The sequence below is a fragment of the Asparagus officinalis genome, chromosome 4 (assembly GCF_001876935.1).
Source record: "Asparagus officinalis chromosome 4, Aspof.V1, whole genome shotgun sequence".
Taxonomy (NCBI): domain Eukaryota; kingdom Viridiplantae; phylum Streptophyta; class Magnoliopsida; order Asparagales; family Asparagaceae; genus Asparagus; species Asparagus officinalis.
Window position 1 is genome coordinate 138,875,437 of NC_033797.1, and position 11,832 is coordinate 138,887,268.

The window sequence follows — 11,832 nt, forward strand, 5'->3', positions numbered from 1 at the left end:
CCACCAAAAAATAATAATAATGAGGAATAATTTGGAAACTTTGTCGATACTCTAAAAGGTAAGTTAAAATCCTAATAATATTCTAGTTATGTTAAACGCGGTAATACAAAATTCCTAAGAATCATATGCCTCAAAGAAGTGTGATGTTAGAGGGATAGTATTTCACGTGAACAAATGCATGTGGGTTCAGGGCAAAATGAATAGATGGTCTTTTACTCTCCTTCCTAGTTCCTCTATTTTAATATTGTTCTGTATTCTCCATCATTTTTTTATTTGCTCAACTGCCCCCCCCCCCCGCCAAAAAAAAAAAAAAAAACCATCTTTTCGCCATTGTCATCATAAATGGATTCAAAGTCGATATAAATGAACAGGAAGTCAGCCTACGTCCATAGTTATTGACATAGCAGTTAATGCAAATGCTTTAGGTACCTCAAAAGAGTTGCATCTATATGTAGCCAGTTCTTAAAAATAAACTTTAAACAGGTTGCTGATTTGAAATGCTTTAAAAGCCTCAACTAGTTTAACTTTGGTCTAGAAATCAGATTGACACGAATTATTTGTTCCCAGCCCAAAAGTTCTTGCAAGAACGTTAAGTCCCTGAAAAACAGGACTACCCAAACCTATATTTTCAGCTAGAGTTGCCTGGTCATATTCACTGATAATTGCACAAAGAGAGATCAGTTTCAGGAGCTTGACATAGAATCAGTAATATCCAATAAATAAGATCATAAGAACAATACTATCAAATAGATAAGAACAGAAACATATTAAAGCTTCGAATACAAAAAAGCTTAACCATAGAGAAAAACTTATGACAACTCAGAAGAGGATAGCTAAGAAAACAAGAAGCATACCTAGGACATTTATGACATAAACCCTCTCCATCAAGAGTGCCTTCATGTCCTTGCAAAATCTTTCAACTTGAAAAAAAATCTTTTGGGCTCCATTAGATCTAAACAGAATGTAAATACATATTAGATGTCTTCAATACCTGAAGTTACCCACAAACTTTCACTGACAACAGTGAAAATATGGAGTGTTTTGCATCTGAAGGAGCAACGAAACCTATTGTTCTTATTCAGTGATTTCTTTTCAGCATATTGCAGGAGAACGAACAGCAGAAACAAATAACCCTAAGCAGTTAATATTTACTGACAGCAAAAGGCAAAAAGTGGCTAACAGAGTGAGGTGTAAAGAAACCTAATGGGCTTCAAAAATGCTCATTCACTCATCTCCACAAGCGAAACCTTTGTATATCAAGTTCCTAGTGATAAGTTATAGACGATCAAGAAAGAACTACTGGTGTCAGCATGAAGTTTATTCCTATAAAAGAGCAGAGCCAGAGAAGGATTTCAACAAGTGCACACTGAAATATCTATTAAGTGTCCTGAGATTGTGTGTTTACGCATGTCCACATAATCATAAAGTGCCTAACAGGTAGATATTCTTTTAATAATGTTCAACGTCCAAAAGAAATTAGCAAGCCCAGGATTAAAAGTTAAAATAAATAATAATAATAATAATAATAATAATAATAATAATAATAATAATAATAAATAAATTTAGATCTATTTAATGAAAATGTTCCCAATCGAAGTATTTCTTTCTAGATGCATTAAGCAATCAGTATGAGTAGCAGAAAGTAGGGGTTTAAGATAACATACAACGGAACTTTTTTTGATGCTTCATTATCACTCCTGTCAGCACTAGTTGATACCTCAATTTTTAAATTCTCCCCATCTGAAATAGGAATCTGTTCAGTAGCTGCAAGGAAAAAGAAGTGAAAAATAAATATTCAATTTCAAAATAATTGATCTGCAATAGTATCAATCAGATTCTGAGAAAGCACTGTGCAAGAGAATAATAGGAGTTGGAGCTATAAATGATACCCAGTACCCAACAATTCAATCTGCGTGTTGGGTAAATCAACAAATGACAATAGTACTTGGACTGAATCCCTATAGGTTTGGGTCAAGTTTGTATATAAATCAGTTACTTATTTTTGAAGTTGAGATCATATATTATTCGAATACCAAGGATCCAAATACCCAACCAGCCATCAATGCATTATCTTCACTTCATTATGTCAGTGACAATTCTCATAAACCACATTAATAGGGCTCCATGTTCTCTTTATTAACATAGGAAGCAGGAAAAAAATATCATCTGCAGGTGGTTAGTGGGTGACTGATTTAAGCGTTTTCAGTTCTATTTTACCTCGCACGTAAGATATGAGCTTGCTTCCAATACTGGAAATACGAGAATATTTGTGATTTCCAAGAGCTTCTTGGTACGATATCTCTCCATATAACTTCAAGGTATTGCTGTCTGCATCTCTTCACCTTCTTCCTTATTAAACTAGACAATGGAGGGGAGTTTTACAAATGACTTTTAAACATAAAAAGTGAATCCTAAAAAGCACACATACTTGTTCTTAATATCTGCTTTTATTTTTTCACGCGCATGCTTTTCTTAACTAAGTGGAAGAATAAATTTGCTTCTGCTCTTTCATGCATGAGACTTCAGAGCTTCTAAATGGATGCTTTAGCTAACAAGTCAAAGGATTGAACTACTCATGTGGAAGGATCCAACACCTACTAGACTAAAGTTTGTAAATACTTAATTCGCATCTATGACAGTAAGTTGTGGGTCTACTACTTGCATGACTAATCGTTAAAACTCAATTTGGCATGCTCACTTGAGCAGCTTGATGTTCTACCAACAAACATTTACTAACAAGCACAACAAAACAAATATAATATGTTTTTTATTTGTTACCAATAAATATCCTCATCATCTCCAAACAAAACAAATATACTATGTTCTCCTTCAAGATAAGTAACATTGTTCGCCTTGTGGCTTCATTGAGGAAACTACTCGTGCTGATGCTAATAAAATTGGTTAAGTTCATTGCATACTAAACCAATTGAAATATGCTTATAAAAGTTAAAAGAGTGATCAATCAAGATATCAAGCTCAACTAAAGAAGAAAAAGCCAACTCAGTAAGGGTCTCAAATTAATTGAAAAGGTTAAGTTGGAGTTCTATTCAAGTTGGAGTTCTCCTAAAATTTACTGTTCCACAGTCTCTCGGTCTAACCATGTGTTGAGGATAAGGTTGCTTCCTATTGGTGTCCAATAGATGGGAACATGTGTGCTATGCAATACAGAAGTAGAAAGAAGAGATCAGTTGATTATAAATACTAATTTTCAGCATTTATATGTTTTTAAGGCCACTTCCACTACACAAGTAGAGATGAGGCTTATAATTTTATCCAACATTCCCCTGCGGATTGAGCATCCGTTTCATGGGCTGAAGCCTAGATTCGGAGTAGTATCCTTTTCTTTCTTAAATCCATTTTAAGTATGTGGCCAGGGGGATTTGATTCAGAGTTGTCCTGATACCATGTTAAAAGTCCCTTCCCCTACACCAAAACTCTGAATGTGAGATGAGAGTTGACAGTTATACACTTTACAATATAGCAAAGTGCCACAAATTATAAATTGCAGCTCAAACAAAGGAGAAGATACACCTCTCAAAAAATGCAGGATGGAAACAGGTTTAGTTGTTAGGTCTACCACAGGTAAAAAAACAATAGAACTATCTTTAAGAATGAGTTACTTCCCAAATTAAGCTCAAAGATTTTACTGCTCAAAAGACACAATGGTTATTGGGAGGCCATTTTGTTGAAATAAACAAATCATATAAAGAATGCATACACGCAAGCCTATGCCAAAGCATATGGAACTGGTATGAACTCCTCAGCTACAAAAAAAGATCAATGAGGTAAATGTCTAAGTATCATCACCTTCAACCACAGGAATAGTCATTTCGCCATATCCTTTTTCTTTTGGAGATTTGCACGAACCAAAACCTGCACATTTAAGTGCAAAAAACAAATTAACCAGCATATTCAACGCTAAATACAAGTATCATAGAAGCAACCTTGTACCTTTTAGCTCCAAAGGCTTCATGACTAAGCCTAGAATAGCAAAAGGGAGCATCAAAATCGACTCTCCCCAAAATGCAAAGCGCCAGTTTAGATTATTCCCAACCTGATATTAGCAAAATAAAACAAGCAACAGAGTCATCCACTTCCACACAAGTTAACCAATCACTATAAGCAGATAAACAAGTTTTTGAAAAAGTGAACCTATGTTTCATACCTTAGTTTTTATAATCTAGAAAAAAAAATCCATTTTTTCAGCTAACGAAGTTGTTCATGAAGTGCTCCACCAATTGTTTGGATAAGTTCAAATGCTCATTTTGATATTTTTTTTTTAAGCTTTAACACAAGAATATATCATAACCATCACTTATCGGAACAATGTCATGCGTCCAGAGGGCTAGCTAATTATGGAAACGATTAACAAAGTATTTGAACTGATGTTCATTGATAATTCTCATGCTCGACATCTAACATATCATAAATAGTTCAAGTTGACATTATTACAGCAGGCTATGTTCAAACTTTAAAGGTATATGATGGTGTTTAGTTTTTCTTTTTAAGAAGTACTTAACCTATGTGAATACTTATATCAAAGATATTTGATGATGTGCAACTATAACATGTTGTCCCATAGTTCCAATTCAGGCTATGTAAACAAACATAATTCTATAACCAATTTTTAATGCCATGATACATGATGGAGTACAACATCACCATCGACCAAGAGGGAAAAAAGGCCACACATGGAAAGTCTAAAATAGGATTATAATTTAAGTTCTTTCATGACATCCAATGTGGGTGAAGGGATAGAAAGACAAAAGACACATGTACCAACATCCATTATGATGAAAAAATAAAAAGAACATATGAATTACTCTTAAGATAATTAAGCTGTCAATGATACTTATAACTTAATTAAGGGGGCGTACATAGTTCCCTTGTTAGAGTAAGTTGTTAACCAGCCGAGAGAGCAACACAACATTTAACTAATGAACCAAACTGGTCATAGGAGTGGAGGTAAGACATTTCATGAACAATGAGCTGAGAACAGTGTTACCAGAATCAAGGTCTTGGGCCCAGGATCGGGATATAGGTACGGACCAATGGTTTAAAATCGACCGATATTATCGAAATATCGGCGATATATCGGGTTTTGACCCCTTCTGATACAATTTTTGGAAAAAAAATTGGTTATCATTTTCACCCGATTTTGGCAGATATATCGGCAAAAATCCGATAAATAGGCCGGTTTTTCAGCCAATAAATAGGCCGATTTCCTTGAAAAAAAACCAACTGCTTCATCATTCACCCAAAACCCTAATATCACAATTGAGAAGCAAGTTTCAACAATTGATTAGTGATCTAAACATGAGTTATTTACATTTAAGTATGTTTATACTTCATTAAATGTGATTTGAATCGTAGATTACATTTTAGAATATTATATTGTATATCCAATATGACACTCTGATTTTTACTACTTATCCCCGATATATCCCCAATAACCGGGACCCGATATGAATTTTGATTGTCCGATTTATTTCCGATAACCGATTTCTAAAACCTTGGTACGGATACATAAGCAACCTTGAAGAAAGCGCAGTATAATGGAAGTACGTTAACCAAATCGGGAGTCTAGTAATAGTAGGAGATGTAGTTCTAAGGTCATTTCAATAATTATGCATGTTATACATATATGTGCTTGTGCACAAAAAGAGAAGACATAAATATACAGTCAAAGACATGTATAACCAAGGATTGTAAGAACATAAACTTTCATGTTTTCAAAAAAGAAACAAACATTTTGTTTAAGAAACACGATCACAACATTTAATTAAAGTTCAAATTCTGCCTTTAAAAATCTAAGGTAAACCTCAAAAATTACAAACTAAGTCTATTAAGAAAATGCCAAATACTAGCACAAAACAAAGCGGAAAAGATCCAAGTAGTTGTTAGCTCTCTTGTTTTAATTTATTTTGTTCTTGGAAGTAAGCACAACGAGTTGGTGCTCATGACTTGGACTATGGTTCAATGGAGCTAAATTAATTTTAGGTACACTCATTTGATGTTAATAGTGTAGCATGATAATGATGGATCAGTCCCATAATTACACATTAATAAGTTAACAACAGAATTATCAAGTATGATGCAAGTTATGAACTAGAAAGTAGAAGAAACCATCAAAATTGTATGATTAAAGAAAGATGTCAGCGACCTCAATGAACCGCTGAGAAATTACATGCTGTTAAAATGCTTGCATGGTGCTGATTATGCCAATCACAGTCAGATAGATTTGAAGGATATAAACCGATTCAAAGTGAAACTCACCAGTCCACCATATACATAACCAACTGCAATTCCGGTCGGTATACACATGTAGAAGAGTGCAAGCCACGCTGTTTTCTGAGGCATAGAACAATATATGTAGCAGGATTACAGAAATAATTCAAAAAGGAATCGTAAATATGTGAAACACAGACACTGTATATACTACTGAAAAGTAGTTGGATAATACAATTACAGTTATTATTATGCACTAGTGTGCACCCTGTGTAAAGGACGACCCCCTAATTTTTTAAGCATTGCATTTTGAAGTCTCCCTCTAAGTTTTAATACATTTGATTTAATTATTGTATGCTTAACATTAGAAATCATATATACTCCTCTATACTTAATGAAAGATCCAAAATTTAATACATTTGATTTAGAAATCATATCTACTCTATACTTAAAGAAGAATCCAAGTTTTAATTCATTTGATTTGTTTTACTGTTTATGATACAGTAAAATAGTGTAGCATAAATAGTAACTTCAAGTATGGATTCTCCTTTAAGTATAGTATAGAGGAGTAGATAAGGAGGTTGACAAACGGAGGATCTAACCTTCCTAACCAGTTGTAGGTTGAGATTCAACCAGGTCTACTCGATGCACAGAAAGACCTAAGTACATGCTACCTGTTTAGTCTGAATTTCATGCATTACCATGGTCACTTTGCTTGGACGTAAGAAATACAACTTGCATTATTAGATTATCAAGTCTGCCAGTTATGCATGTAATGCAATTTAGCCTCATAGAGCAATTTAGCTTGATATAACTCGTTATTAGAGGTAGATCAAAAAAGATTCATGCATAGGCAGGTGAGAGCCGACCTCAGTTGGTTCGACACCAAGAGAAAAGCTCTAATTAAAGAGAAAAGGCAAAGATTGTATGTGCTGCTAAAGCATTAACCCACCATCAGCACAATCTCTCAGTATAAATGTTTTTTTCCTATATAAAACATGTCAGAGTGTACTTTGCTAGATTGATTGTAGACCTTCAAGAGTTGAATGGAGAAGAATACATGCAGCTGACCAAAGACCTTTGGATTATGATTTGTATTGCTGGTGCAAAAGGTAATGATGTAATATTCGCTTGTACATTTGACCAAGATAGCCAAGTTATAACTGACTAAGTATGTGTTGAGGCACTTTACTAGGCATTTGAATCATACTAAGTACTATCATACAAATTATAATTCAAATGAAGTGAAGAATATTTCTTTGGTCGCAGTACTGAACCCTTAATATATATGAAGGTGGGATATCATGCCTAGTGAAAGTGGTGCTCATCACTGACATTGCACCTGGAAACATTTCTAATGCTCATAAAACACCATGCTTATTGTATACAACATTTTATCTAGGTTTACAATGATAACGCTTGGCTTGCATAGGATTTGTGACATTGTTTTTGTTGTTTGAGAAACTACCTACTACCAAGAGAGGTTAGGCTACACACTTCCTGTCGAAAGTAAGAAAATAAGATTTAACACTTTCTACACCACATATTCAAATTCGCTCCATCATTATTTTGTTCCCTCATTGTCCCACTGTTCACCCTTTACAAGCTTCGGTAATTATCATTATCCCCATGGAAGAAAGTATAGGACATGCCTTAAATTTACTTATTTAACTTTTATAGATTTCAAAGGGATAGCACCACACAAACTTCCAAAGGGTGAATAAAGACAAGAAAATAAAAGCGGCGCACTAATGATGAATCTGTTTCAGCAAATATCAAAAAATAACTTTTTATCTTCAATAGAAGATTTAGAAGGAAAATTTTACATGGATGCACACACATATATATATGAAATAAAAAGTTTCTGCACTGAATATGAAAACAATTAAAGAACTATTCAGAATAAGTTCTTGGAAAAAAATCACTTCAAATTAAAAATAAATTTTTTTGCAATAATTGTGAATTGAAGGTCAGTTAGGTGGCAGCTAGATGTCCACATTGTCCGAAGTAAATAGTAAGATGAAGATGAGGTTTTGTATAGGACATTGCAGAGACACCTAGATGAATAAAAGTAGACAACAAAATAATAAAAGCAAACCTGAGCAACAGGGGCATTATCATCAATAAATGGTGCAGCAAGACTAATGAAAGAAGCCTCACCAACACCAACTAACCTGAAAAAGGAATGAACCAGCTATGGGCTTCTGGCTTAGTTATAATTTTACAGTTCAAAGTCAACCGAAGAGAAATACTTACATGCGGCAAATTGTTATTGACCAAAAGTCAAACGAACACCCACAACCAGCTGTAGCAATAGTCCAAAACAAGAGCCCAACTCCAATAAGCCTGAATGGATTGTGGCTGAAAAGAGACGATGAAAATTCAACAAATCAATTACATAGAAGCAAATCTTCCAACCTCCGCAAAGTAAGAACAATAATATTTCAAGATCTTTATTTATTTTAGACTGAGAAACAAAAAAGGACATGTAAAGCTCAGAATGAGAAGTTATAGGCAGAGTAAAAGGTAGTAATATCTCTTAACAAAGAGAACTCGAATGTGCATTTTACTAAAGAAAGAGTTACAAGTCATTAATACTCAAAGAAAAATGGCCCACACAGGGGGGAAGTTTTGACCTGTTAGGCATCATTTGCAGGCTTGAAGCAGCACTGATATAAAAAGGAACACACTGGATGGGAGAAATGAGAATACAACCTTACCATAGACCTTCCAATAATGTTTCAGAATTCCTACGTAACATGAACACTTTTATTACCAAGCTTTATTTTTGTTGGACAAGTGTTGAACATAAAAAACTAATTGAACACTTCTTGGTCGCATCTCAGACACTTTCAAAGCACACTGAGTTTACAGTATTATTTTACTTAGGAGACTTTTTAAGGCACTTCTCAGATATACCTATGACACATTTTTATGATATTAAAAAATAAAATATTTAGTCCATACTATTTGCAAGTTGAGGGTATGCACTGTCCTACAAATCTTAATAGCCATATTTTCTTTTTCTTTTTTTAAAATTATGACTTATATAAATTAACAATAAAATTAGGATATGTTTCACTGTCAGAATTGAGATATATTAAGTTATTCAACAAAAAGATGATGAGTTGAATGCCTATTACCAGTTCAAAGTCATAGACTGTATGTGAATATATAATTCAAAATGTACGTGAAAATTACATTTTATAGTATTACATAAAAGCCTAAAGATTGTATTTCATGAGCGTGTGTCAGTGTATGAATTTAATTGTTGAAGGAATATACGTATACGTTGATGTGTTTTTCTTCTGTTGCTTGTACATGCTTGTAGAAAAAGTATTGTGGTGTTGTTGTGTTGCCCTATGGCCCATATCATACTCTTTAAGGAATAGCTATGTCACTTATCCGTTCTGTGTTGTATCTGTGTCCTGCTTCTTAGAATAATTCGCAGAAATCAAATATTTCAGAATAAAGAAGAAGGAACATAAACTACCTAGGCCCTTTTTCCAACCCCAACCATAATGCGCAAGAAAAAAACTACTAATCTCTAAAAATTAACTTCGACCAGAGTATAAAATCAACCAAATTGCATGACTTCGCTAAATCAAACTAATAAAAAAAATGTTGAAATCTCAACGAAGCAAGTACCTCTTCGCCAAAGATGCAAAAATCGGGGAAGCCACTAGAAGTCCAACCATGAATGCAGACGACAATACACCGTCCTTAAAATTATTTAGATCAAAGTCCCCTCTGCAAAAACATCGAATGTTAAGCAAACAACAGAAAGGACATTGCCAAACAAATTACATGATGCTTTATTTTCGCACAAAAAAAAAATTTAATTGCCCAAATCATATGATGGGCATAAGGGTTAATTGCACTTTTACCCTAAAGTTCCATCAATTTTGAACTTTGATACCGTGAAGTTTAATTTCGCCCAAATAATGGTGAAGAAAAGGAGGGTATTATAGTTAAAAAGGTTAAAACTTTGGGGTAATATTTGATGCAAATTTAAAATTTAGGGTACCAAAATTAAAATTTGATGAAACCTCTTAAGGTATTAAAGTGCAACCCTGCGAATAATTGGTATCTGATAATTGACGTAATCCCATAAAATCCTAAGCTTCATCTTACTGAATCCCGCTACCAGAAGTGCATATTCCCCCATCAGTGCACGTTCCCCGAGACCCATTGACGCCATTGCTAGCTATTGCTCCACGGTCAACGTAATTTATCATGTTAATAACACAAAATATCACGAGTAACCTACAAAATTAACACACAAATTACTAAAATCGACAAATTTGAGTAAGTTAAGAAAGAAAATCGAACGTCTTCCTACCTCTTCGGCGTGAACCAGGAAGGGTTAGGGTTAGGGCTGATTTCGGAGTCCTCGGAAAGTGTGATCGCCATTGAGCCGGCGGTGGCGGGAGAGGTTGCGGGAGCGGCGGCAGTCTCCGGCGATGGTTGATGTAACTCGGACGAATCCTTTTCGGTTTCGCCCATAAACAAAATCGACCGAGTTTTAGAAGAGAGCGATCAAGATCGGGTGTCTTTTTTTGTTTTTTTGTTTTTTTTTTGTTTTTTTTTTTTTTTGTTTTTTTTGCCGGAAGAAGAAGAAATCAGAGGAGTAGAGATGAGGTTGTTCGGTTTTCGAAGGGACCGAATATGCTGGGATTTTATTTCTTTTATATATTTGCTTTTTTTTTAATTAAAGGAAATCTTTATCATTTTTTTGGGGTTTTTTATTACTAAACCCAAAGTTTAAAACTGAGTTGTCTTTACGTCCAAAGCTCTGCCATAATTATTGTAAAAGTCAAAAAACAGAGTGAAATTTTTTCAAAGTGTGTATTTGGCAGACGTTTAAGGTTAGCTTATAAGCCACGGTGAGTTTAGCTTATAAGTTATAATCCATCATAAAAATATGTTAGGATATCTTAGTTTATTTTTTGGTGTAATATAAGTATTAGTCTGACCAACTAAAAAATAATAATTATGCCCCTCGTAATTTCACAAAAATTCAATACTTTATTTAATAACTCATCACGAGTCTTATATATTTTTTTATCATTTTGATAATGATAAAGAATGATAATCCGTCCATTTGCCAAATATTATACTATTGTGATGAATTGTAATCTACTACATTTATCAAGCGCTATAGATCGTAATTCGAAATTTTTAAACATACTTTAAACTATACAGCTAAGTGGTCATTTTATTTTGGATCTAAAATTCAAAGAAATAACCATAATACCAGGCAACACGTATCATTAGCTAACAAAAAGGGGGAAATGTTATCTTATATATTGTAGTTGGTTCCATAGGTTTAGATCTAAATGAAACCTCTCCTCCTAATACAACTAAAATAGATAATTCAATGGAGGATCTCTCGTGTTTAACAATAATTGCGAAGTGGATGTGTCCCAAAATAAGTCAGTATGAACTTTGGGTTTAGTATAAAAAAACCAAAGAGAAACCCAACACTTTTATTTTTATTTTGTTCTTCTTCTCTACTTAGCGGCCCCACGTACAAATCAGGTGGGCCCCGCAATTGTTGTTGCAAACGTAACTTTTGCACGTGCTAACCATATTATTGTAATA

At 34.0% G+C, this 11,832-nt stretch overlaps 1 protein-coding gene across 1 annotated transcript in view; it reads right to left on the reverse strand.

The window, feature by feature from the left end:
* The window catches only part of LOC109839534 (probable sphingolipid transporter spinster homolog 2), a 17,902-nt gene extending 7,015 nt beyond the window's left edge, over positions 1–10,887 (reverse strand). Inside the window, exons 1-10 of the mRNA XM_020408011.1 lie at positions 10,571–10,887; positions 10,363–10,494; positions 9,877–9,978; positions 8,485–8,589; positions 8,327–8,402; positions 6,277–6,351; positions 3,952–4,054; positions 3,808–3,873; positions 1,665–1,764; positions 855–952 (exon numbers count right to left, since the gene is read on the reverse strand). Coding sequence (XP_020263600.1) covers positions 855–952; positions 1,665–1,764; positions 3,808–3,873; positions 3,952–4,054; positions 6,277–6,351; positions 8,327–8,402; positions 8,485–8,589; positions 9,877–9,978; positions 10,363–10,494; positions 10,571–10,734 — 1,021 coding nt within the window. The 5' untranslated portion in view covers positions 10,735–10,887. The remainder of the gene's footprint in view (positions 1–854; positions 953–1,664; positions 1,765–3,807; positions 3,874–3,951; positions 4,055–6,276; positions 6,352–8,326; positions 8,403–8,484; positions 8,590–9,876; positions 9,979–10,362; positions 10,495–10,570) is intronic.